The following is a 22,846-nucleotide window of genomic DNA, read 5'->3' on the forward strand; positions in this document are numbered from 1 at the left end:
AACAAATAAAAAATACCTTTTACATAGGTATTCTACTATTTTTTCTATACTTCAAAAAGTTTATATATTCGAATTGGCAAAAGTGTGGGGTTTCTCTCATAGTTGGAGTCATTTTGTATTTAGTCACATAATAGCCGTTGAACTTCTGTTCCATGCCAAGCCGTACTCTAGGTGCTGTGAATACGTGAGTTAATGGCTTTTATGAACCTGAATTTCAGGTAGTCATAAGGGGAAAAAAAATCAAGGTGATGTGATGGGAGACTGAGAAAGGGCTCATGGGAGACCTCTATTCTATAAGAATAGAAAGGGACCAATCTTACCAAGATCAAGGATAAGAAAGTTTCACATCTGCAAAATTGCTGTTTCCCGTCCGTTAAGGCAGGAAGAAACTGAGTGTGTACCAGCAACGGAAATACCCAGAGAAGTCATACTTTTCTAAACAAATTGAAGTGCTGTTTACTCAGAGACATTTGGAAAGTTAATGCAAAAAGGGACAAGAAAAGAAAGTGTACAATTCTATTTGTTAAATATCTCCCACTGACTTCTAGGTATAGAGAAATATCTGGGATCAGCAGAGAACCTGGTAAACCTCTCTCTTTCTCCTCATTTTCTTATTCCTTCCTTTCAGAAACAATGGAGAGGAAGAGGAAAAGGCAGAGTTTAAAGGTAAAAATAGTTTAAAGTTTGATTGCCATGCTTATGACTCACTTACTGAATACGGATAGGCATATAATACACCCTCTCTCAAGCCTCCTTTTCACTGTAAGATGAAGACAATGTCACTTATTCAGCATGATTGTTACCAGGAATGAGCTAGACACATAACACACATAAAAAAGGAGAGATAAGCCTGTTACTTCTATTGCTAGTCACTCAGATCTCTGCACAGTGAAGTAGCTTAACAAGAGGGGACAACGCCGATTCAGTTCAGATTACTTATAGTGCTGTGATATGGCTTAAGACATTCACCCTTTCTGAGCCTCAGCTTCTATAAAATCATGGGGAAAAGTTTAGCATGAGATATAAGTTATGAAACCCATGTACAGCAATCAGCATAGAGCCTGGAACATGTGTGCCATGTATGGAGATACTTCCTAACTGTGCACTGGGGATTAGCGCAGACGCTGGGTGTTATGAGTGTGTGAGGCATGTCCTTTTCCTCGCTTACTGTATGTATAAATGAGAAGCCAGGTCTACTGTAACTGTGTTCATTACTTAAGGAAATTAGACCTAAAAATTTACATGATTGGTTCCTCATTCTGGGTTTCTCAAACTGAACCCCAAGTCTGAGATCCCTTTCAGTATATTTAAATATCTGATAGACATTTCTTTAAATCAACAAATATTCTCTAAAATCTCTTCTTTCAAAGAAATGTGAAGTTTCTGATTGAGAAATTATGTTAAGCCCATCTACCCTCCCATTGACTCAGCTTCCAGAAATTCCTTTTATGGTCATTGAGTTCATTGTTTTGTGTTTAGTGCTTTCATTTTCGTGTTACTATAAAGTCTGTTACAGTGGTTGCTTTACTTCCGTTCTGTCTTTAAAGGAAATCTGGAAAGTCCAATGACATTGGACAGGTGAAATAAAAGATCCATGATCCAGTGAGAGACAGAGAAGTAACAGAAACCACTCCACCTAACTGAGAAGGGGAAAAAAGAGGTAAGAACACCACTTTCTCACCAAAGCAGCTTTCTCTTCAGCTTTAAAGAAGCTCTGCTCTGGGAAATGGAACTCATGATAAGGTTGGGGCAGAGATGGGAAGGGATTCATAAGGAGTGGTTTTCTTAAAAGGTGACCAGCATCGGGACAGGCTGCAAGTGAACCTGCTGTGGGCTACCAGGTCAGATGGTGACATACTGGTGTTACCTGGTGTAGCAGGTTCCTACCTGTTCTGCACTGTGCTTCTGCAGAATTAGGCACCAGCAGATATGGGCCTAAATGAAGTTTGAAATGCATTAGAATTTCTTTCTCTTTTCTTTTAAATTGTCATTGTCTTTGATGGAACTTGCTAGGTACCCATCTGACTGCAAAGAAGAAACTAAAAGGCAACTGAAATAGGTTACATTCGAGTAGTAAAAGAGGTGCTAAACAGCCAATGACACTGTTAAAGACAGAGAAAGAAAAAACTGAAACCCAGAGTGAAAGATGAGATTTATGAAAACACCGTACTTTTTAATCACATACTTGAACTTTATTTCAAAGTGTATTTTTCTTCCTTTAGAAATAATCCAGGTTCAGTAGATCCAATTTCTTGGTACCAACTTATTTCTCACCCCTTACAAATAGTATCTGCAGCCCTGTTTTACTAAATGCCTCCTCTGTAAAGAATCTACTGTGGTGCATCACTAAAGGCAACATCTTTGTTTGCCTTGACCTCTCCGTGCCCTCAAGCAGTTCCAACCTTGGCTTCTGGAAACTCCTGCCCTGAATTCTTTGGCTTGGTACAAGCTTTATTCATCATCCCCTTGTCTGACAGCTCCCTCTCCCTCTCCGTTTCTCTTCCTCCTTTCCCCTCATCTCTCATTCTTCTCCCTCTCCCCTTCACCTTCTCTTCCTGCCTTTCCTTCTCCACCAAATGGAAGAGAAAACGGAACAGAAAACTTAGAAGTGTATGGCTGAAAATACAGATATTTTCTTTGAACAACTTCCCCTCTACCTCTCCTGATCTGCCTCCTGATTTTTTTTTAAGATTTTATTTATTTATTTGACAGAGAGAGATCACAAGTAGATAGAGAGGCAGGCAGAGAGAGAGAGAGGGAAGCAGGCTCCCTGCTGAGCAGAGAGCCCGATGCGGGACTCAATCCCAGGACCCTGAGATCATGACCTGAGCCGAAGGCAGTGGCTTAACCCACTGAGCCACCCAGGCGCCCCTGATTTTTTTTTTTTTTTTTTTTTTTTAGTTTCATGTGTACAATATAATGATTCAACAATTCTGTGCATTACTCAGTGCTCATCACAATAAGCACACCCTTAATTCCTTTCACATATTTCACCCAAACCCCCACCCACCTCACCTCTGGCAACCTTCAGTTTCTTTTCTATATTTAAGGGTCTGTTTTTGTTTGTTTTCTCTTTTTTGCTTTGTTTGTTTGCTTTGTTTCCTAAATTAATTCCACATATGAGGGAAATCATATGGTGTTTGTCTTTCTCTGACTGATTTATTTCACTTAGCCTAATACTCTATAGATCCACACATGTTGTTAGAAATGACAAGATCTTATTTTCTATGGCTGAGTAGTATTTTGTCATATTAAAGGCATATTATTATTCTATTAATATGTATTACATATAATGGCAATTATGTATATGTATGTATGTATATGTACATATACATATGTATATGCACCACTTCCTCTTTATCCACTTTAACTACTCATCTACAGTTGGACACTTGGGTTGCATCCATATCATAAATAATGCTGCAATAAACATTGAGCTGCATATATCTTTTTGAATTAGCATTTTTGTTTACTGTGGGTAAATACCCAGTAATGGAATTACTGGATCATATGGTAGTTCTATTTTTTTTTTTTTAGAGTTATATCTATTTTTTTTATTCGTTTATTTGTTTATTTACAGCATAACAGTGTTCATTGTTTTGGCATCACACCCAGTGCTCCATGCAGTACGTGCCCTCCCTATTACCCACCACCTGGTAGTTCTATTTTTTTTTTAAGTTTTTATTTATTTATTTGACAGAGAGAGAGAGACTATAAGTAGGCAGAGAAGCAGGCAGACAGAGAGAGGGCGAAACAGGCCCCCTGCTGAGCAGAGAGCCCAATGTAGGGCTTGATCCCAGGACCCTGAGAGCATGATCTGGGCCGAAGACAGAGGCTTAACCCACTGAGCCACCCAGGTGCCCCTCTATTTTTAATTTTTGAGGAACCTCCATACTGTTTTCCACAGTGGCTTTACCAGTTTGCATTCCCACCAACAGTGCACCAGGAATCTTTTCTTCATATCCTCGCCAACACTTGTTTCTTGAGTTTTTTATTTTAAACATTCTGACGGGTATGATGTGATATCACATTGTGGTTTTGATTTGCATTTCCCTGATGATGAGTGATGTTATGAGCATCTCTTTATGTGTCTATTGGCCATCTGTATGTTTTCTTTGGAAAAATGTCTGATCATGTCTTCTGCCCATTTTTAATTGGATTATTAGTTTTTTGGTGTTGAATTATGTAATTTCATTATATATTTTGGATATTAACTCCTTATCAGGCATGTCATTTGCAAATATCTTCTCTGATTCAGTAGGTTAACTTTTTGTTTTGTTGATGGTTTCCTTCACTGTGCAAAAACTTCTTATTTTGATGTAGTCCCAGCAGTTTATTTGTGCTTTTGTTTCACTTGCCTCTGGAGAAAAATGCTTGTAAAGCTGATGGCAAAGAAATTATTGCCTATGTTTTCTCCTAGGAATTTTGTGATTTCACATCTCACATTTAGGTCTTTAATCCATTTGAGTTTATTTTTGTGTGTGGTATAAAAAAATGGTCCAGTTTCATTCTTTTGCATGTACTCTCCCCTTTTCCCAATACCATTTGTTGAAGAAACTTTTTCCCATTGCATATTCTTTTTCTTTTAAAGATTTATTTATTTATTTTAGAGAGAAAGAGAGTGTGTGAGTCAGGGGAGGAACAGGAGAGACAGAGAGACAATCCCAAGCAGACTCCATGCTCAGCATGGAGCCCAATGCAGGGCTCAATCCCGCAACCCCAAGATCACAACCTGAACTAAAATCAAGAGCAGGACACTCAATTGACTGAGCCACACAGGCACCCCCCTCTCATTGCATATTCCTGCCTCCTTTGTTGTAGATCAATTGACCATAAAAGCACAAGTTTATTTCTAGACTCTCTAGTCTATTCTATTGATCTATGTTTGATCTATGATCAAAACTATACTGTTTTGATTACTAGAGCTTTATAGTATATCTTGAAATCCAAGATTCTGATACCTCCAGTTTTGTTCTTTTTTCTCAAAATTGCCTTGGCTGTTTGTAGTTCTATGCAAATTTTAGGATTGTTTGTTCTAGTTCTGTGAAAAAATGCTATTGGTATTTTTATAGAAATTGCATTATATCTGTAGATTTCTTTAGGTAGTATGGACATTTTTAACAATATCCATTCTCCCAGTCATTGAATATGGAATATCTTTCCATTTGTTTGTCTCACTGAGATCCTCCACTCTCCATTCTCCAATAGGTATCTTTATCATCATTATTTTGAATTCTCTATCAGACATTTCTTATCTCCATTTCATTTAGCTTTTACTGTGGTTTTGTCTTGTTCTTTCTATCTGGAACATATTCCTTTGCCTCCTCATTTTGTCTAACTCTCTGTTTGTTTTTATGTATTAGCAAAGTCAGCTCTATCTCCTGATCTTGAAAGTAGTGGCCTCAGCTCTTTGCAATGGCCTTCTTTGCCTGTTAGAAGGATTTGCTCTCGGGGCACCTGGGTGGCTCAGTGGGTTAAAGCCTCTGCCTTCGGCTCAGGTCATGATCTCAGGGTCCTGGGATCGAGCCCCGCATCGGGGTCTCTGCATCGGGAGCCTGCTTCCCTTCCTCTCTCTCTCTGCCTGCCTCTCTGCCTACTTGTGATCTCTGTCAAATAAATAAAATCTTAAAAAAAAAAAAAAGAAGGATTTGCTCTCTATCTATTCAGGGACCAGTCTGGGCAGCCTTGCGCTTATAGTTAGGTCAGACCAGATGGCTGCCCTGAGCCCATTTGCCAGAAATGTGGTTGTACAGAACTGCAGGGTGCTTTTTCTGCATTGTCCTCTGAGAGGCTTGGTGGGACTTCCCTTGGTGGGAAGGACCTGCAGTCAGACCAAATGTCTGACTCCAGTCTATCTGTTGGGGTTGTTGTGACTCCAAACTACAGGGATCTCTGTGCAGACACTTGTGAGGTTTTTCTTGGTGGGCAGAACCAGTAGTCAGATCAGACCATTGAGGCTGCAGATAAACTGGTGCTTGTGTAGTTATCTTCAGACACTTTGGAGTGGTGCTGACAACTATCAGAGCTACTCGAAAGATGAGACTGGGCCAAAGCACTTTTGAGGAACTTCTCCTGAGTGGGGTAGATTGGATGGGGGGATCTGCAGGAGAACAGGGTATGTGGTGTTAGGAAACTAGATGGCGAATGTTCACACTAGTTACCACAGGTGTCTGCATATCTAGGCTAGAGTTGAGAGAGAGAGAAATGGCATCCACCAGTTCTTTTGTTCTTGGAGAAGTCTCCCAAGGATCATTGCCCCTCCTGTGCACATTCTGAGGTTAGTAAATTAATCTCTTCATATACCCCAGTTGCCTCTCAAACTGTTGCCTCTGTGCTGTGTCTTACTGGGGTTGTTTTTTATGCAGGCTCTTTAGGGGTGGGGACTCACTTTTCCATCACCCTCCAGGCTCCCTCAGAGCCAAGTCTTTTAAAGTTCTTATGTTAGGTGCCTGATTGGTTTAGTCTGTTATGTGTCTGCCTTCAGCTCAGGTTATGATCCCAGAGTTCTGGGATCAAGCCCCACGTCAGGCTCCATGCCCACCAGAGAGTCTGCTTTTCTCTCCCCCTGCCCATCCCCTGACTTGTGCTTTCTCAAATAAATAAGTAAAATCTTAAGGGGTGCCTTTGTGGCTCAGATGGTTAAGCATCTGCATTCAGTTCAGGTTATGATCTCCAAGTCCTGGGATGAAGCCCCATGTCGGGCTTTCAGCTTAGCTGGGAATCTGCTTCTCCCTCTCCCTCTGCCTCTCTCCTTGCTTATACTCTCTCTCTCTCAAATGAATAAATAAAATCTTTTTAAAAAAAAAGTTCCTGACGTTAAGCACCACTGCCTATAAAAACTCAAAAAGTTAAGCCACTCTAGTTTTCAAAGCCAGATGTAATGGGGAGTGTATTCCCAGTGCAGGTCCCCATGTCTGGGGTGACTGGTTTGGGGTCTGTTCCTCTCCATTCTCTGTACTTGTGGTATTCCTCCTGCTTGTGGTTAGTCTTGCATGTTAGTTTCATTTCCAACCAGACTTTACCCTTGCTATTATTTTTGATGTGGTCTCATCACTGTGATTAACTGTTGACAGTCTTCTCTACCAGTCTTGGCTTCATTTTTGGGTAATTACACTGATGTAGCTGTTACTAGGTATGTCCATGGGATGAGGTGAGCTTAGAATCCTCCTATTCTGCAATCTTTCCAGGCTTCTCTGCCTCCTGATTATTTAATCCTTATTTCAGTCTTTTGTTCCCTTACTTATATACGTGTGTGTGTATATGTATACACATACACACATATATATGTATATTTATGTATATATATGTATATGTCTATACACATAATTTTTAGCCACATTAAGTATTTCCAGTTGTGCACTTGTGCTCTCATGTAGCTGGAGGCTAATTTACTTGTGAAGGTAATGAAGTTTAAGTTTAAAGGTCCCTTGCTTACACAGACCCACACCAAGGCTTTGGATGGGTCTCTAGTCATGTGTCTTACATGGGCATATGTTTTTATAAAATTTGCAAAAGTAAGTTATATTGGTTCCACTTTTGGAATGGCAGTGTGAGCAGTTCTGTGGACCATCATTACAGCAAAATAAGAATAACTATGGGGGAAAAATACTTAAAATCTCTGGGAACTGTTCAAAGGTTATACATGAAATGACGTATGAAAGTCTTTATTTGTAGTAAGAAGTAATGAATAAATCAACATTGAATTTTTTACACATAACCAGGAAGTAAGATAAATCTTTCTAATTTCTATTCTATTTTACATTTAAAGTTTACTCTAAAATTTTTAATGCAAATCCAAAAAGAAAATTTTCTATAGTGAACTAAGTGAACAATTTTTTTTTTTAATGAGGGAGGCTGAATGATCCTAAGATACTATCATACCAGTATTTTTTCAGTGGACTACTTTGACAATACTTCTGCCACTTCCTAAAATGATACAGATATTACCGTCATCTATCTCAATGCTGACATCAAACTTTTAGACATTTGGGGACTCTACCTTCTGAATGTAAAATAACCTGGTGAATTATTTGATCTACTTATACTGGAAGTTTTATTTCATCCCATCTCTTCTCTTACAGACTAAGGAACACTCTGAACATGGCCTCAGAGATGGTGATGCCAGGCCCCGTGTGCCTCATTGAGAACACTGGAGAGCAACTGGTGGCTAATCAGGAAGCTCTGAAGATCCTGTCAGCCCATAAGAATCCTCTTGTTGTGGTAGCTATTGTGGGCCTCTACCGCACAGGCAAATCCTACCTGATGAACAAGCTGGCTGGGAAGAACAAGGGTGAGTGGCACCAACAAAGCTCTGCCAAGTCCTTTCTGTCCACCCACTGCCAGCATTGAGTGCAATGATGCAAGAAGAGGCAGTCAGAGATGCAGAAGAATATTGAAAGTTACCTTTCAGCCCACAGTTATGCTCTTATCTTCACTATGGTGTGTAAAGGGCAGTTCATCTCACTTCCCACTTTGCCTTAGTATCCCCTTTTAAAAGCATAAGTTGTTCCTTTCCTAGAAAGACTAATAATGCAGTAACAAAAAGAATTAGTGTACAAAATAATAAACTACAAGACATTTGCTGAAATGCTCATGCAGTAAAAGCAACTTTCCACTGATTATTAAGTGGAATGTTTAGGTCTGTATTGGCTGTTTTTTTTTAACTGTTGTAAAATAAACATAACATTAAAATTTACCATTGTAACAATTTTTAAGTGTACACACAGTTCTGTGGCATTAAGTTCACACTGTTATGCAACCATTGCCACCATCTGTCATCCTAACTTTTCCATCTTCCCCAGCAGAAACTCTGCAGCCATTAAACAATAACTTCCCATCCCTTGGTGGCTACCATTCTATATTCTGTCTCTATGACACTTGCTCTAGGAATCTTATTTAAGAGGAATCAGACATTATTTCTCCTTTTGTAATTTGCTTATTTCACTTGGCATAATGTCTTCAAAGTTCATCAATGTTGTACCATGTATCAGAATTCTCTTTCTTTTTATGGCTGAACAACTCTATGGGCATACCAATTTGTTTCTGCATTCATCTGTTGAAGGATCCTTGGGTTGCTTCCATTTTTGGCTATAATGAATAATGCCACTAAAAACATGAGGGTACAAATATCTGTTCAAGTGCCTATTTTCACTTTTGGGGGTATATACCCAGAAGTGGGATTGTTGAATCATATTGTAATTCTATGTTTAATTTTTTAAGAAATCATCATATTGTTTTCCAAAGTAACTGCACCATTTTACATTCCCACCAGAAAAGCACAAGGTTTCTATATTCCCCACGTCCTCCCCAATACTTACGACTTTCTGGTTTTTTGATAGTTGCCATCCTAATGAGTGTGAAGTAGTATCTCATTGTGGTTTTGATTTGTTATTTCCCTAATGAGTAGTGATGTTGAGCATCTTTTCATTTGTTTACTGGTCATTTGTATATTTTCTTTGGAGAAATGTCTATTCGAGTCCTGTGCTCATTTAAAAAAAAAAAAATTTATCACTTTCAGAGGTAGAATTTAGTGATTCATCAGTAGCATATAACACCCAGTGCTCATTACATCAAGTGTCTTCCTTAGTGTCCACTACCCATTTATTTTTTGCCCCTACCCTCTAACAACCCGCAGTTTGTTTCCTAGAGCTCAGCATCTCTTAGGACTATTCACCACAACCAAGTGCGATTTATTCCTGGGCTTTGCTCATTTTTTACTCAGGGTTGTTTTTTGTGCTGTATTGTAGGACTTCTAGATCCATCTGCAATTAAAACTCTACCTCCTCTTATCCCCACTCCCCTTCATAGGCTTTTCTCTGGGCTCCACAGTGCAGTCCCATACAAAAGGAATCTGGATGTGGTGTGTGCCTCATCCCAAGAAGCCAAACCACACCTTGGTTCTTCTGGACACTGAGGGCCTGGGAGATGTAGAGAAGGTAAGGATTAAGGATTTCATTTTGGCATAAGAACCTAATAATATTCTCTATAGTGTTTATTTTTTTTTAACAAGAGCTTTCATTTAAATATGTTTTTTCATTTCTGTTTATGTGCCCTGAGACCAACTTTAGCAACCAGAGGTCAGGAAAACATTCAGAAGGCAGAATCCGAGAAAATCATAGTAGTCAGTGGGTAGTATTCTAACTATTAACAACAGCCTATATTCTAAGTCAGTTAACCCAGATACACAAAAGTAGTACAAATAAAATCAATGTCATGAGTTCAATCCTGCAGAGAACTTTAGTTTGGAATTTAGGTTCTGGGTGTGCTTGGGTGGCTCAGTTGTCTCAGGTGGCTCAAAGTCTACCTTTGGCTCAGGTCATGATTCAGGGGTCCTGGGAACAAGCCCCGCATCAGGCTGCCTGCTCAGTAGCAATTCTACTTCTCCCCCTCCCTCTCCCTCTGTGATCTCTCTCACTCTTGCTCTCTCTCAAATAAATAAATAAAATCTTTAAAAAAAAAAAAATTTAGGTTCTGAAGTCCCATACCCTAGTGTTTAAATATAAGCCCGGTCACTAACTCAGTGGCTTTGGCAAGTTATTTGACCTATTTTGACCTCAGCTCTCTAAATCTGTAAAACAGATTTTTGCCTATCTATAGATCTGTATTTGCCTCATAGCCTTGTTTTGAGTAAGGTAAGTAATGGAAAATGTTAAGTGCCTAATAATTGCTCAATGAAGTAGCTACACATATTATTACTCTTATATAAGTCAACTTTGCTATAAAAAGGAAAAGAAAACTTTTTTTTAAAGATTTTGTTTATTTTATTTATTTGACAGAGAGAAATCACAAGAGAGGCAGGCAGAGAGAGAGGAAGGGAAGCAGACTCTCCGCTGAGCAGAGAGCCCGATGCGGGACTCGATCCCAGGACCCTGAGATCATGACCTGAGCTGAAGGCAGCGGCTTAACCCACTGAGCCACCCAGGCGCCCCGGAAAAGAAAACTTTAAACTTAAGTTGTATTTAAAGCCTTAGCATGCCCACCAATCTTGATTATTTGTTTTGTAATTACCTGTCAATGATCATAAGAGGACCTAGTGAGAATCAATGTAAACTAAAAATACTAATTATAAAATGACCCAAAACTGCAGTCCCACTAACACCTTTGTTTGGATTTGGTTTTCTCATATAGGTCATTAACTAAATTAAACTAAACTTAAACAAACAAACAAACACAATGACCCTCTAATTAAATGAGCATCCTTTTACTGCCTCTGATCTGGAAAGTATCAGGAGAATGAAACATAATCTCAGCATCTCAGCCCAAATGTGTTCTGATTTCCAGGGTAATAACCAGAATGACTCCTGGATCTTTGCCCTAGCAATACTCCTGAGCAGCACCTTTGTGTACAACAGCATGGGAACCATCAACCAGCAGGCCATGGACCAACTACAGTATCCTTTTTGCTGTTCAAAATAGCACCAAAGTAGGAGGGAGACCTATTTAAGAACAGCTGCTTGGCTGTGAATCCTGGTGAATCAAGCACAAAAAGAGAAAACATAAGAAATAATTCAAGGGTAAGGGAAAGATCCTATGTACCCATTAAAGAATTGACATGGGTTAAAAACAAGGGTGAAGTGAAGGTTTTAAATATATGGAACTAATATGAGATGGAGGACACTGTTCTTTTCTGCTAGTTTTCCTTAGTTTGCTACTCAGCTATGTGACAGAGCTGTCAGATCGAATCAGGGCAAAATCCTCCCCTAATGCCAACGGGATCGAAGATTCAGCTGACTTTATGAGCTTCTTTCCAGATTTTGTGTGGACACTGAGAGATTTTTCCTTAGATTTGGAAGTAAATGGACTACCCATCACAGCAGATGAGTACCTGGAGAATTCACTCAAGCTTAAAAAAGGTGAAAGGAAGGGATTTATAATTAAAAGGAGATAACAAAACATAAGAAACTATCATGTTCAGCATTCCATTTACAGTTTTATTCCATTTATAGTATTCTATTTATTCTTAGGTAGCTATAACTAAGAATTATTGCTTATTTGATACCTGAATTAATAAGTTTGATTTTAAATTATAGTCTCCTCTTTTCTAAGAATAATTTCTTTTTCTTTTATCTTTTCCTGTGCTATTATGAGATTGATTTTATTTACTTGCTTAGGGCTTGCAATTAGCTAAGGAATATGGAATAGAATAGGCCTTGATTGGAAGAAAATAGATTAAAGCCTGAACAGTGTTCTAGTCCAAGAGTTGGCAAATGATGGTCCACAAGCAAATGATGGCCAATTCAGCCTGCCAGCTATCTTTCTACATAAGATTTTATTGGAATAATGCTATAGCTATTCACTTATAGATTGCTTATGGCTGCTTTCACGCTGCAACAGCAGGACTGTGTACTTGGAAAAGAGACCACCCGTCTTGAAACACCTAAAATATTTACTGTTTGGCTCTTCACAGAAAAAGGTTTGCAAGCCTCTATATTTGGGAAATTCCTTTTCTATCTTCCTGCAGGTACCACTGAAAGTGACAAAAATTTTAATCTGCCCCGTCTCTGTATCCGGAAGTTTTTCCCAAAGAAGAAATGCTTTATCTTCGATCGACCCACTCACAGGAAGAAGCTGGGCCAGCTTGAGATATTGCATGATAATGAGCTGGATTCTGAATTTGTGCAACAAACTGCAGTCTTCTGTTCCTACATCTTTAGCAATTCCAAAGCTAAAACTCTTTCAGGAGGCATCACAATCAATGGACCTCGTGAGTCCTCTTCCTAGTCTTTTTCTTTCATTGTTAAGACTAAAGGAGGGTAGAATTATATCCATACAGTTTCAGCTTTGAAAAATGCAAATCCTACTGTTATTACCTTTAAGTTCTAGATGACACCAACATTTCTAATAGATTTTACTAGCCAAATTCCCTTGGGTATGAAAGACGGGAAAAGATGGGGGAGGCCAAAGGAGAAAAAGCTCTATTTCTTAAATTTACCTAGTTAATTGGACCTGCACTGCCCAATATGGTAGCCACTATACAAGTGTGGCTCTCTAAATTTGAGCGTAAATTAATTAAAATTAAGAAAAACTTAAAATTCCAATTACACAGCGATACTTCAAAGGCCCATACATATCTACATGGGGCTAGCATTTGGATACCGTACTGTACAATACACATAAAACACTTCCATCATCCAGAAATTTCTCTTGGACAACACTATGCTAGAACAAACAAAATTCCTTTTGATTTGTTCTACAATATTGATCAAATGCTTACCACAGACCAGGGCTGATGACAGAGACTTAAATGACAGAGGTATGGTTCCTGTCCTAATGATGCTTGGGGGGATAAAGTGGAGGCAAACACTCAAAAAACATAGGCATATATTATCAATAACAGAGATTCTTGACCTTCCATGCATATACACATCACCTGGGCCTCTTTTTTTTTTTTAAAGATTTTATTTATTTATTTGACAGAGAGAGAGATCACAAGTAGGCAGAGAGGCAGGCAGAGAGAGAGGAGGACGCAGGCTCCCTGCAGAGCAGAGAGCCCGACGCGGGGCTCGATCCCAGGACCCTGAGATCATGACCTGAGCCAAAGGCAGCGGCTTAATCCACTGAGCCACCCAGGTGCCCCTCACCTGGGCCTCTTGCCAGAGAGGAGAGTCTAATTAAGTTGATCTGGGGCAAAGGCTGAGAATCTGCATTTCCAGGAAGCTTCCAGGTGGATGTTGGAAGGAAGCAAGCTTCCTGAGGACGTTGATGCTGTGAGGCAAATGAGTAGTGATAGATGTGATCAGAATTACACAGAATAGAATGTTTCCTCATCCCACCAGCAACAAGTATTCTTATTTGTTCTCAATTTGTAGGTCTAGAGAACCTGGTGTTGACCTATGTCAATGCCATCAGTAGTGGGGATCTGCCCTGCATGGAGAATGCAGTCCTGGCCTTGGCCCAGATTGAGAATGCAGCTGCAGTGCAAAAGGCCATTGCCCACTATGACCAGGAGATGAGCCAGAGGGTGCAACTGCCCACAGAAACCCTCCAGGAGCTGCTGAACCTGCACCAGGCGTGTGAGAAAGAGGCCATCGAACTCTTCATGAATAGTTCCTTCAAAGATGTAGACCATTTATTTCAAAAGGACTTAGGGGTAATTTTTTCCCCAAGTTTATATGGATTAGGGCTTGGAAAACAAAGTACTACCAGAAAATGAAATGGGCATTTATTTTGAGACAGGGAATGTCTACTAGACTTTAGAATGGTAATAACCACTATTTGTTATTATCATAAAAAGAAGAACAAAGTTTGTTATGATAGAATCAAAGTTTTAAAACAATTTTCTTTCATGAATAATAATCTTCCTCAAAAGTTAACTAAATGTATATAGGTAACAATCGGAGCTTCTATTCAAATGTCCACTGTTATCAGACGGTTTGATATCCTAGTCAAAGGCAAAGAAAATTGTAGTCCTGATTATCATATCAGGCTTATGTTGAGCCACGTTTATTCTATGTAATCACTAGTCTAATTTGACAAGCAGAAGTCTACCTCTTAAAGGTGTAGCAAGAAAAAAAAAAAAAAAGCCAGCAAGCTCTGCTCTGAACTTTACCTCCAAGGAAAAAGGACTTTAGTAAGAGTCAGGAGCAAAAGGAAGGATATGATGCTGTTGAAGTGCCTGTAACTTTTTCTAGGGTCATAGACTTGTGCTTGAGATGCCTTTCCAAAATCTCCAAGGTCAAGCTAACATCTTTTCCCTGTTATTCTTTTTACTTCTCATTTTTAAATTAAAGGCCCAACTAGAAAAGAAGCGAGATGACTTTTGTAAACAGAATCAGCAAGCATCAACAGATCGTTGCTCAGATTTACTTAAGGATATTTTCAGTACTCTAGAAGAAGCTGTGAATCAGGGGGTTTATTCTAAACCAGGAGGATATCGTCTCTTTATCCAGAAGATGCAAGAGCTAAAGAGAGAGTACCTTCAGAAACCTGGGAAGGGGATACAGGTAACCAATTGTTATCTGCTGATTCTGGAAAGCTGCTGACATGCCTCCTTGGAAGACCAGCATAACCAAGTGTAATTGCCCACGTTGGAAGAACAACAGCATTCATGCTTTCATTTGATAAACACGTACAGGGAGCCTATTATACCACATATGTCCTATGTGCTTATCCAAAAGAGTGCACTCAATTAATAACTGAGTTATTAATTAGATTTTCAGATTAACCACCAAGTTGTTACTGTAATTCATTATTATAGCTGGATCTTTATGCTGTAAGGGACAGAAACCCAGTAATGGTCACTTAAACAAAAATGGTAATTCATTAGTTTAGGCTACAAACTGGCTTTAAGGACAGCTAGATTCAAGATTTCAAGTAATGCTATCATCTGTCTCTCTGTCTTTACTCTCCTCAACCCCACACTTCTGTCTTTCCTTCTCCCTCTACCTTTCCTTTGATCTGCTTTCTCCATGATGGCTTCCTTTTTTAGTAACTCACTCAAAAGGATACCACAGCACCAATAACTCCAAAACTAGAGCCCTTAGTCTGAAAGAACAAAGAATCTCTTTCCCCCAGTGTCTCTGTCAGTCTCCTATAAAGGATTCTGCTTAGGAGGGCGCCATGATTGGCCAGCCTGGAGCAAGTGTCCATACCTGTGGCAAGGAATCTTGACCAGCAGCCACACCAGGGCCCAGAGGAGCAATTCCTAGAGGAAAAGATGGTGGGAAGACAATCAGGAATAAGCATTTCTAGCCATTTCCTATTACTAAGTCCATGTTCTCTGGGTCCTAAGGCTGAAGAGGTTCTTCAGGAATACTTGAAGTCCAAAGAGTCTATGACTGATGCCATTCTGCAGATGGACCAGACTCTCACAGAAAAGGAAAAGGAGGTCGAAGGTGAGGAGCCAGTCCAGAGACTAGATAGCCTCGAGAGCTCTTGAAGTTTCAATAATTTGGCTGGGTAAGCCTGTGATCCTTACACTTAGGCAAAAAGAACAAAGATGCCCTTCACTTGCTGAGGTCATTTCTGAGTAGGGCATATGCCGTGAGCAGCAACAAGGACAGGTAAGTGTGCAGGGAAAGAAGGGACAACATGCTTTCTCACATACATTTTTCTTTTTCCTCCTCACAGTGGAACGTGTGAAAGCCGAATCTGCACAGGCTGCAACAAAAGCACTGGAGGAAATGCAAATAAAGAATCAGCAGATGATGGAACAGAAAGATAGGAGCTATCAGGAACATGTGAAACAATTAACTGAGAAGATGGAGAGGGATAGAATCCAGTTGCTGGAAGAACAAAAGAGAACTCTAGCTTGCAAACTTCAGGTATTTCATTACATTTCCTTGAGGTGTCTGCTTTTCTCTTTCCTCTCCACTGTCCCTGATCATATCTTAGTGCAGCGGTGAGAACATGACACCCAGAAGAAGGACCTTGCACCACTTGTACTTTTCAATTTCTGTCTTCCTGCCTAACCTGGCTCCTGCCTCTGCCTGGTTATTAAAAGATTTTATTTGCATTACGTCCCATCCAGTCCTTTATCTGTACATCCTTCAATCAGTGATGGCCGTTATCTGCTAGGCTTTCTGAAAAATCACTTATTTGTATCTCTTGCTTAATACTATATGAAGCAAGAATACCATACCTCTATTACTTGGGAAAAGAGACAGAAGTTCAGAAAAGTTCCAATAACTTTTATAGGGTCACAAAGCTGGGTAAGATATCTGAACTGTCTTTACCACTCAGTGGAAATGTAATCATAGATGTAATCACAGGATGCCCAAGAGAAACTAATGAAAAGTAAATGTAGAGAAAATGTCAAAAAGAAATGAAATATTTGTTAAAAAATCGATGAATGTGGAAACCTGGTATACTCAGTCTCCATTTTTCCCTTTTTAGGAACAGGCCCATCTACTAAAGGAAGGATTCCAAAATGAGAGCAGACAACTTCATAATGAGATAGAAAATCTCCGGAGGAACATAGCAAAGCCAAGGAGAGTATGCGTCATAAGCTGAAGACTTAAAGAACAGAGCTTTTCTGGTCACTCTTTTTTTTCTTAATTTTTTTAAAACTTTTATTTATTTATTTGACAGAGAGAGATCACAAGTAGGCAGAGAGGCAGGCGGTGGGTGGGTGGGGGTGGGGGAAGAAGCAGGCTCCCTGCTGAGCAGAGAGCCCAACTCCGGGCTCAATCCCAGGACCCTGGGATCATGACCTGAGCTGAAGGCAAAGGCTTTAACCTACTGAGCCACCCAGGCGCCCCTTCTGGTCACTCTTAACCAAGGCATAGCTTAAGTAATTTTTGAATTTGTAAATATAGCATCACACTTGAAAGTAATTAGGTCTTGCATTTTTATAACACTATAAATTTGCAAAGACATGCAGTGCTATAATTAAAATCATGTCCTCTTCCTAAAAATATTGTAAGTTGTGTAACAAAGGTCGGTTTTACCTCTCTAACAACACAGAAGGTATTTGAGCTGGTACCATTCAGGAGCAGTTTATTCTTCTGCGTGACCATTAGTTGACAAATGGATAAAAACCATATCTTAAGTAAAAATTTAAGAACAAAGTGGGGCATCAGTTTGGCCAAGTGTACAATGGGTTTCAATGTCAGGGACAACCATCTTAGCTTTTTAGTGAAGAAGGTGTGTGTACAGTTTTCTACTGTGTCACAACTGCACAGTCTAAGCAGTTAGTTCTGTGATTACTAGGCCCTGGAAAAGGACAACCTTCCTGATGGATTCCAAGCTGAAGCAAGCCACCTTATATAGAGACCCAGAACCTCTACAGAGTTTTCCTAAGAAGATGAAAGAAATCATTAGCATGAGTAGGGGTTGGGTCACAAACAAACAGGCCAAAAAAGGAAACACTCCTTTCCTGTTCAATTCACCCAGATTATAAATTCAATGAGACATTTTAGAATGTTAGGTAACTGACACTGGGCTGAACATAGTAACGTGATGACAATTATGCATTGTGTATTTATAACAATATATAATTTACAAAGATGGACCTTAAATGATGACAGATAATATATTAGAAAACTGAACTAAATTATTAGATTGTTTATAGTCCTATAATTTAGGCAATATTTTCCCAGTTCTTAGCAGTCTATACTTGGAAGTTTGCTGATTTTCCCCCAAAGAAATTATAGATTTCTTTTTATATTTTTTGGCCAAGAAAATAGTGTTCTTGGTATTACATAGTGTATATAGAATTTATCCTAATTTTCTAAATCCTAGGCAAGTGGTTGTTTCTTAAAATGATTAAAAATTATTTTCAACATCATTCTACATCAGGGAAATACAAATCAAAACACAATGAGATACCACTTCACACTAGTCAGAATGGCTAAATTTAATAAGTCAGGAAACAACAGATATTGCCAAGGATGCAGAGAAAGGGGGACCCTCCTACACTCTTGGTGGGAATGCAAGCTGGTGCAGCCACTCTGGAAAACAGTATGGAGGTTCCTCAAAAAGTTGAAACTAGAGCTACCCTATGACCCAACAATCGGACTACAAATGTAGTGATCCAAAGGGACATGTGCACCTGAATGTTTATAGCAGCAATGTCCACAATAGCCAAACTACGGAAAGAACTTAGATGTCCATCAACAAGATGAATGGATAAAGATGTGGTGTGGGGGCATATATATATGCAGTGGAATAATATGCAGCCATTAACAGAAATGAAATCTTGCCATTTGCAACAACACAAATAGAACTAGAGGGTATTATGCTGAGTGAAATAAGTCAATCAGAGACAATTATCATATGATCTCTCTGATATGAGGAATTTGAGAGGCAGGGTGGGGGGATATGGGGGGTAGGGAAGGAAAAAAATGAAACAAGATGGGATCAGGAGACAAACCATAAGAGACTTAATCTCCAGAAACAAACTGAGGGTTGCTGGGGGGTGGGTAGGTGGGTAGGGACAGGGGGCTTGGTTATGGACATTGGGGAGGGTATGTGCTATGGTGAGTGCTATGAAATGTGTAAGCCTAATGATTCACAGACCTGTACCCCTGGGGCTAATGATACATTATATGTTAATAAATTTTTTTTTCAAGCTGAAAATAAAATGTGCTTCACTAGCCTTTTTATTTCTGATACAGTTTTTTTTTCAGTTTTCAGCAAAAAATAAGGTTTTACTCTTCATAGAAATGGCTGACTAACTTTCCTGCATTTCATGGCACTGTGGTCTCTGTAATTCCTGTCTCAGTTGTGCAACTCTGCCATGTAGTGTGAAAACTGTCATAGACAATACATACATGGATGGCATGGCTGTGTCCAATACACCTTTATTTTAAAATATAGGTGGCATCCCCAAGCCATAGTTTTCAGATTATTGCTCTACTAAACATTGGTCAAATTCTATGTATCTGCCTTACATTTGTAAAGGGATGTGTATTACATTGTATGTTAGGATCTTGAAAATATTACACAATGTTTCAATATATTACAAGATGAGAGAAATACAGGGAAGCAGCTAATGCCATTGAATGATTTGTCTGGTTTAGTGCCTTTTCCAGGCCTAGTCTCCAGGAACAAAATAAAGCTCTGTCTCCAGGGAGGCATGTTGCTTTCAACAGTGGTCCTCAGTCTAGCTGTGAAATAAAACCAATTTACTAAGTATAAAATTACTTGGCCCCTACCCTTCCCTTGACTTTCTGATATAGCATATCTGAGATGGGTCATTGGGTGATACAATAACAAGAAAAAGGTAATTCAAGGCTCTCAGCTTTCAGTCTGCCAAAGCTACCCCACGTTAGGACTGATATTTGCCGACCCTTAAGGTGTTCTTCTGTCAAAATTCGTTTTAACCTAGAGACGTATATTTTCTCTTGTTTAAATGTCAGGATGTTACTTTTCCTTCTGTGGGTTTAGTGAAAGGATGCATAAGGTCCCCTGATTTAGAGAAAGGCAACACAGAACACTGAGATCCTGACAAAACAGCAGAGCTTCCTCAGTGAAAGCTGTCTTCCACGGGTCAAAAATCGGCTGGGCCGGGAGTCCCACGCTCCACAGGTCAGAGAAGTCATGGCTTCTGCGTCAACGGCAAGGACCTGTTTTCTTCTGATGAGGAGGCCCAGGCAAGGGTGGCTAGTCTGGGCCGGGGCCTGGGGGAGCGAAGGGGATGGTGGAAGAGTGCCACGTGGAGGTCTCCAGCCTGCCCTTCAGCTGGAGGTGCTCATGCTCACATGGGACAAGAAACCCCCCAAGGGGGCGTCCCCACTGCCAGCCAGGCAAAACCACCTCACCACCCTCACCACCGTCACCCCGCCGGGCCGCTGGGTAAGCCCTTGGAGACTGCCTCGGTCAAGTCGGAAAACTCAGGAGACCGGGCCACCTGCATTCAGGAACCTGGCAGCTATTCCCCGCGGCCAAGATACAGGAGCCCCCCACCTGCTCCCTGCAGAAGCACAAGACCCATCAGAAGCCGTGAACACCCCTTACGAAGGCCCAGCTCCTTGCTCTGGAGCGCAAACTCCGCGGGAAGCAGCACTTCTCCATTGTACAGAGGGCAGAGTTGTCCAGGGCTCCAAACCTCACAGAGACCCAGGTCAAAATCTGGTTCCAGAACCAATGGGCCACAGCAAAAAGACGGCAGGAGGCAGAACTAGAAAAGCTGAAAATGGCTGAAAAACCTATGCTGCCTGCCCTCTGGCTTCGGCCACCCTTTCCCCCTCATTTCGTCCCTGTGAGCACATCCATGTACAAGGCGTCCTACCCTTTCCATAGATCTGTGCTTCCCACCCCGCCATTGGACTCTATGTGACTCCAGTCGGATATGGCATGTACCATCTATCCTAAAGAAGACCAGCTCTGTAGACTCCATGATGGATGCTTGTTAAAATGGGTCCCCCTTCCCTCTCCAAGAAGGCAGTACCAAGCCGGAACCCCTGCTCAGCAAACCTTGCAGGAGCCACCCCGAAGTGGCTAGACCCACAGGGCCACAGACATAGTTGGAATTTGTTCTTTAGGCTGGAGGCACCAAGCCCCATTTTCTTGGTGTGATCTTCTAGATGCCCCCTTCTCCTTTCACAAAGATTGGCTCTGATGGTTTTTATACATAAATATATACATAATAAAATATCATGACATTTTTATACAGCAGACGTAAAAATTCAGTTTATTTTGAAAGGCAAAATTTATATGCACATATGTATACTTTTTTCTATATATCCCTTTCCTAAAAGAGACTGCTTAAGTCCATTTTGTTTTCTTATAGGAGAGACCAACTATTTGCTAAAATTGCTGACATCTGGTGATTTTGATTGGATGATTGACTTTTGCTTATGGAGAACAAAGGTTAGAATTAGGCGTGATGTTTAGGAAATAGATGGATTCCTCAAAATAGAGTCATCGTGTTTTTGAGTTTTTACCTGCGTTAAAAAACTCATTAGGGGGGCGCCTGGGTGGCTCAGTGGGTTAAAAAACTCATTAGTTACTACTGTATTTGCCCCTATATTTTCCCCTCTGTCCACATTGTTACAGATTGTTAAAGTCTTAACTTTTTTTTTTTTTTTTTTTTGGTAAGATCACTAAAACGGGGGTTGAGAAGAATCCTGAGAATGTCCTGGAGTTAAGATGGGATATGGAAGTACTTCCTAATTCCTCTCAAAGGCTGTTGCTTAACTCCATTTCAGATAATTAGGAAAAAATTAAAACATGTTGGGGGATTGATGGTTTCTGTGAAATATGAGCACAAGTCAGTCAGCACACATTGCAAAGGTGATTGGGGGGCAAGGAGTATAGTTAATTATCCGCTTAAAAATATATATATAAATATAATATAATATATATATATTATATTATATATAATATAAATATTATATATATATATATATATATATATATATATATATATATATTATGGAGTCACATAGAGTCCAATGGCGGGATGGGAAGCACAGATCTATGGAAAGGGTAGGACGCCTATGGAAAGGATAGGAATATATATATGTATTGTGGAGCACCTGGGTGGCTCAGTGGGTTAAAGCCTCTGCCTTCAGCTCAGGTCATGATCCCAGGGTCCTGGGATCGAGCCCCGCATCTGGGCTCTCTGCTCAGCAGGGAGCCTGCTTCCTCCTCTCTCTCTGCCTGCTTCTCTGCCTACTTGTGATCTCTGTCTGTCAAATAAATAAAATCTAAAAAAAAATATATATATATATACATATAGTAACTATTACCTATATGCTAAATATTCTTTTTTTTTAAAGATTTTATTTATTTATTTGACAGACAGAGATCACAAGTAGGCAGAGAGGCAGGCAGAGAGAGAGGGGGAAGTAGACTCCCGATGAGCAGAGAGCCTGATGTGGGGGGCTCGATCCCAGGACCAAGACCATGACCTGAGCTGAAGGCAGAGGCTTAATCCTCTGAGCCACCCAGGTGCCCCATGCTAAATATTCTTGAGCAATGAATAGATTCAGAAAGAAAGAAAAAAAAAATCATGCTTTCTCTGGTACCTATTGTATGTGCTAAACTTATTAGAAAAATTTATATACCTTTTAACATGTTGGCAGAAGGTAAAGCCATGTTTTGACTTGCTAAAAATGGTGTTGTCAAATAGCCCACTTAGCTCCCGGGTTCTTCGTCTTTCTCTCAATCTTTCCCCCACCACATCCCTTTGAAAGTGTACCTCATATAATTTTATATATTTCATTGAAGAGTTATTTCTTCTCATTTATTCTGAATTAAATATTTGTTTAATTGCCAAAAAAAGAATCAATTAGGCCAATAAAGATATTCAATGAAAAATGAATGCAAACATAAAGATTTAAGAAATCTTTTAAATATTCGATATATAGATAAGCTAAAAATGAACACTGTTACCACTCTACATGCATATTTTCAACAAATTAGTTGAAATGGACCAATTTCACAAAAACACAAACAACTA

The 22,846-nt window shown here is 39.8% G+C and overlaps 1 protein-coding gene and 1 pseudogene across 1 annotated transcript; both read left to right on the plus strand.

The window, feature by feature from the left end:
* Positions 1-1,528: 1,528 nt before the first annotated feature.
* GBP1 (guanylate binding protein 1) lies at positions 1,529-18,305 on the plus strand. Its single transcript, XM_046028327.1, has 11 exons — positions 1,529-1,660; positions 8,082-8,290; positions 9,808-9,935; positions 11,281-11,390; positions 11,656-11,852; positions 12,461-12,703; positions 13,809-14,089; positions 14,730-14,942; positions 15,731-15,833; positions 16,069-16,262; positions 16,834-18,305. The coding sequence occupies exons 2-11, from the start codon at positions 8,101-8,103 to the stop codon at positions 16,948-16,950; spliced, it is 1,776 nt and encodes a 591-aa protein (XP_045884283.1). The 5' UTR covers positions 1,529-1,660; positions 8,082-8,100; the 3' UTR covers positions 16,951-18,305.
* Positions 18,306-18,889: 584 nt separating this feature from the next.
* Positions 18,890-20,754, plus strand: LOC123954194 (annotated as a pseudogene).
* Positions 20,755-22,846: the final 2,092 nt, after the last annotated feature.

The sequence above is a fragment of the Meles meles genome, chromosome 1, assembly GCF_922984935.1.
Source record: "Meles meles chromosome 1, mMelMel3.1 paternal haplotype, whole genome shotgun sequence".
In the NCBI taxonomy this organism is placed as follows: domain Eukaryota; kingdom Metazoa; phylum Chordata; class Mammalia; order Carnivora; family Mustelidae; genus Meles; species Meles meles.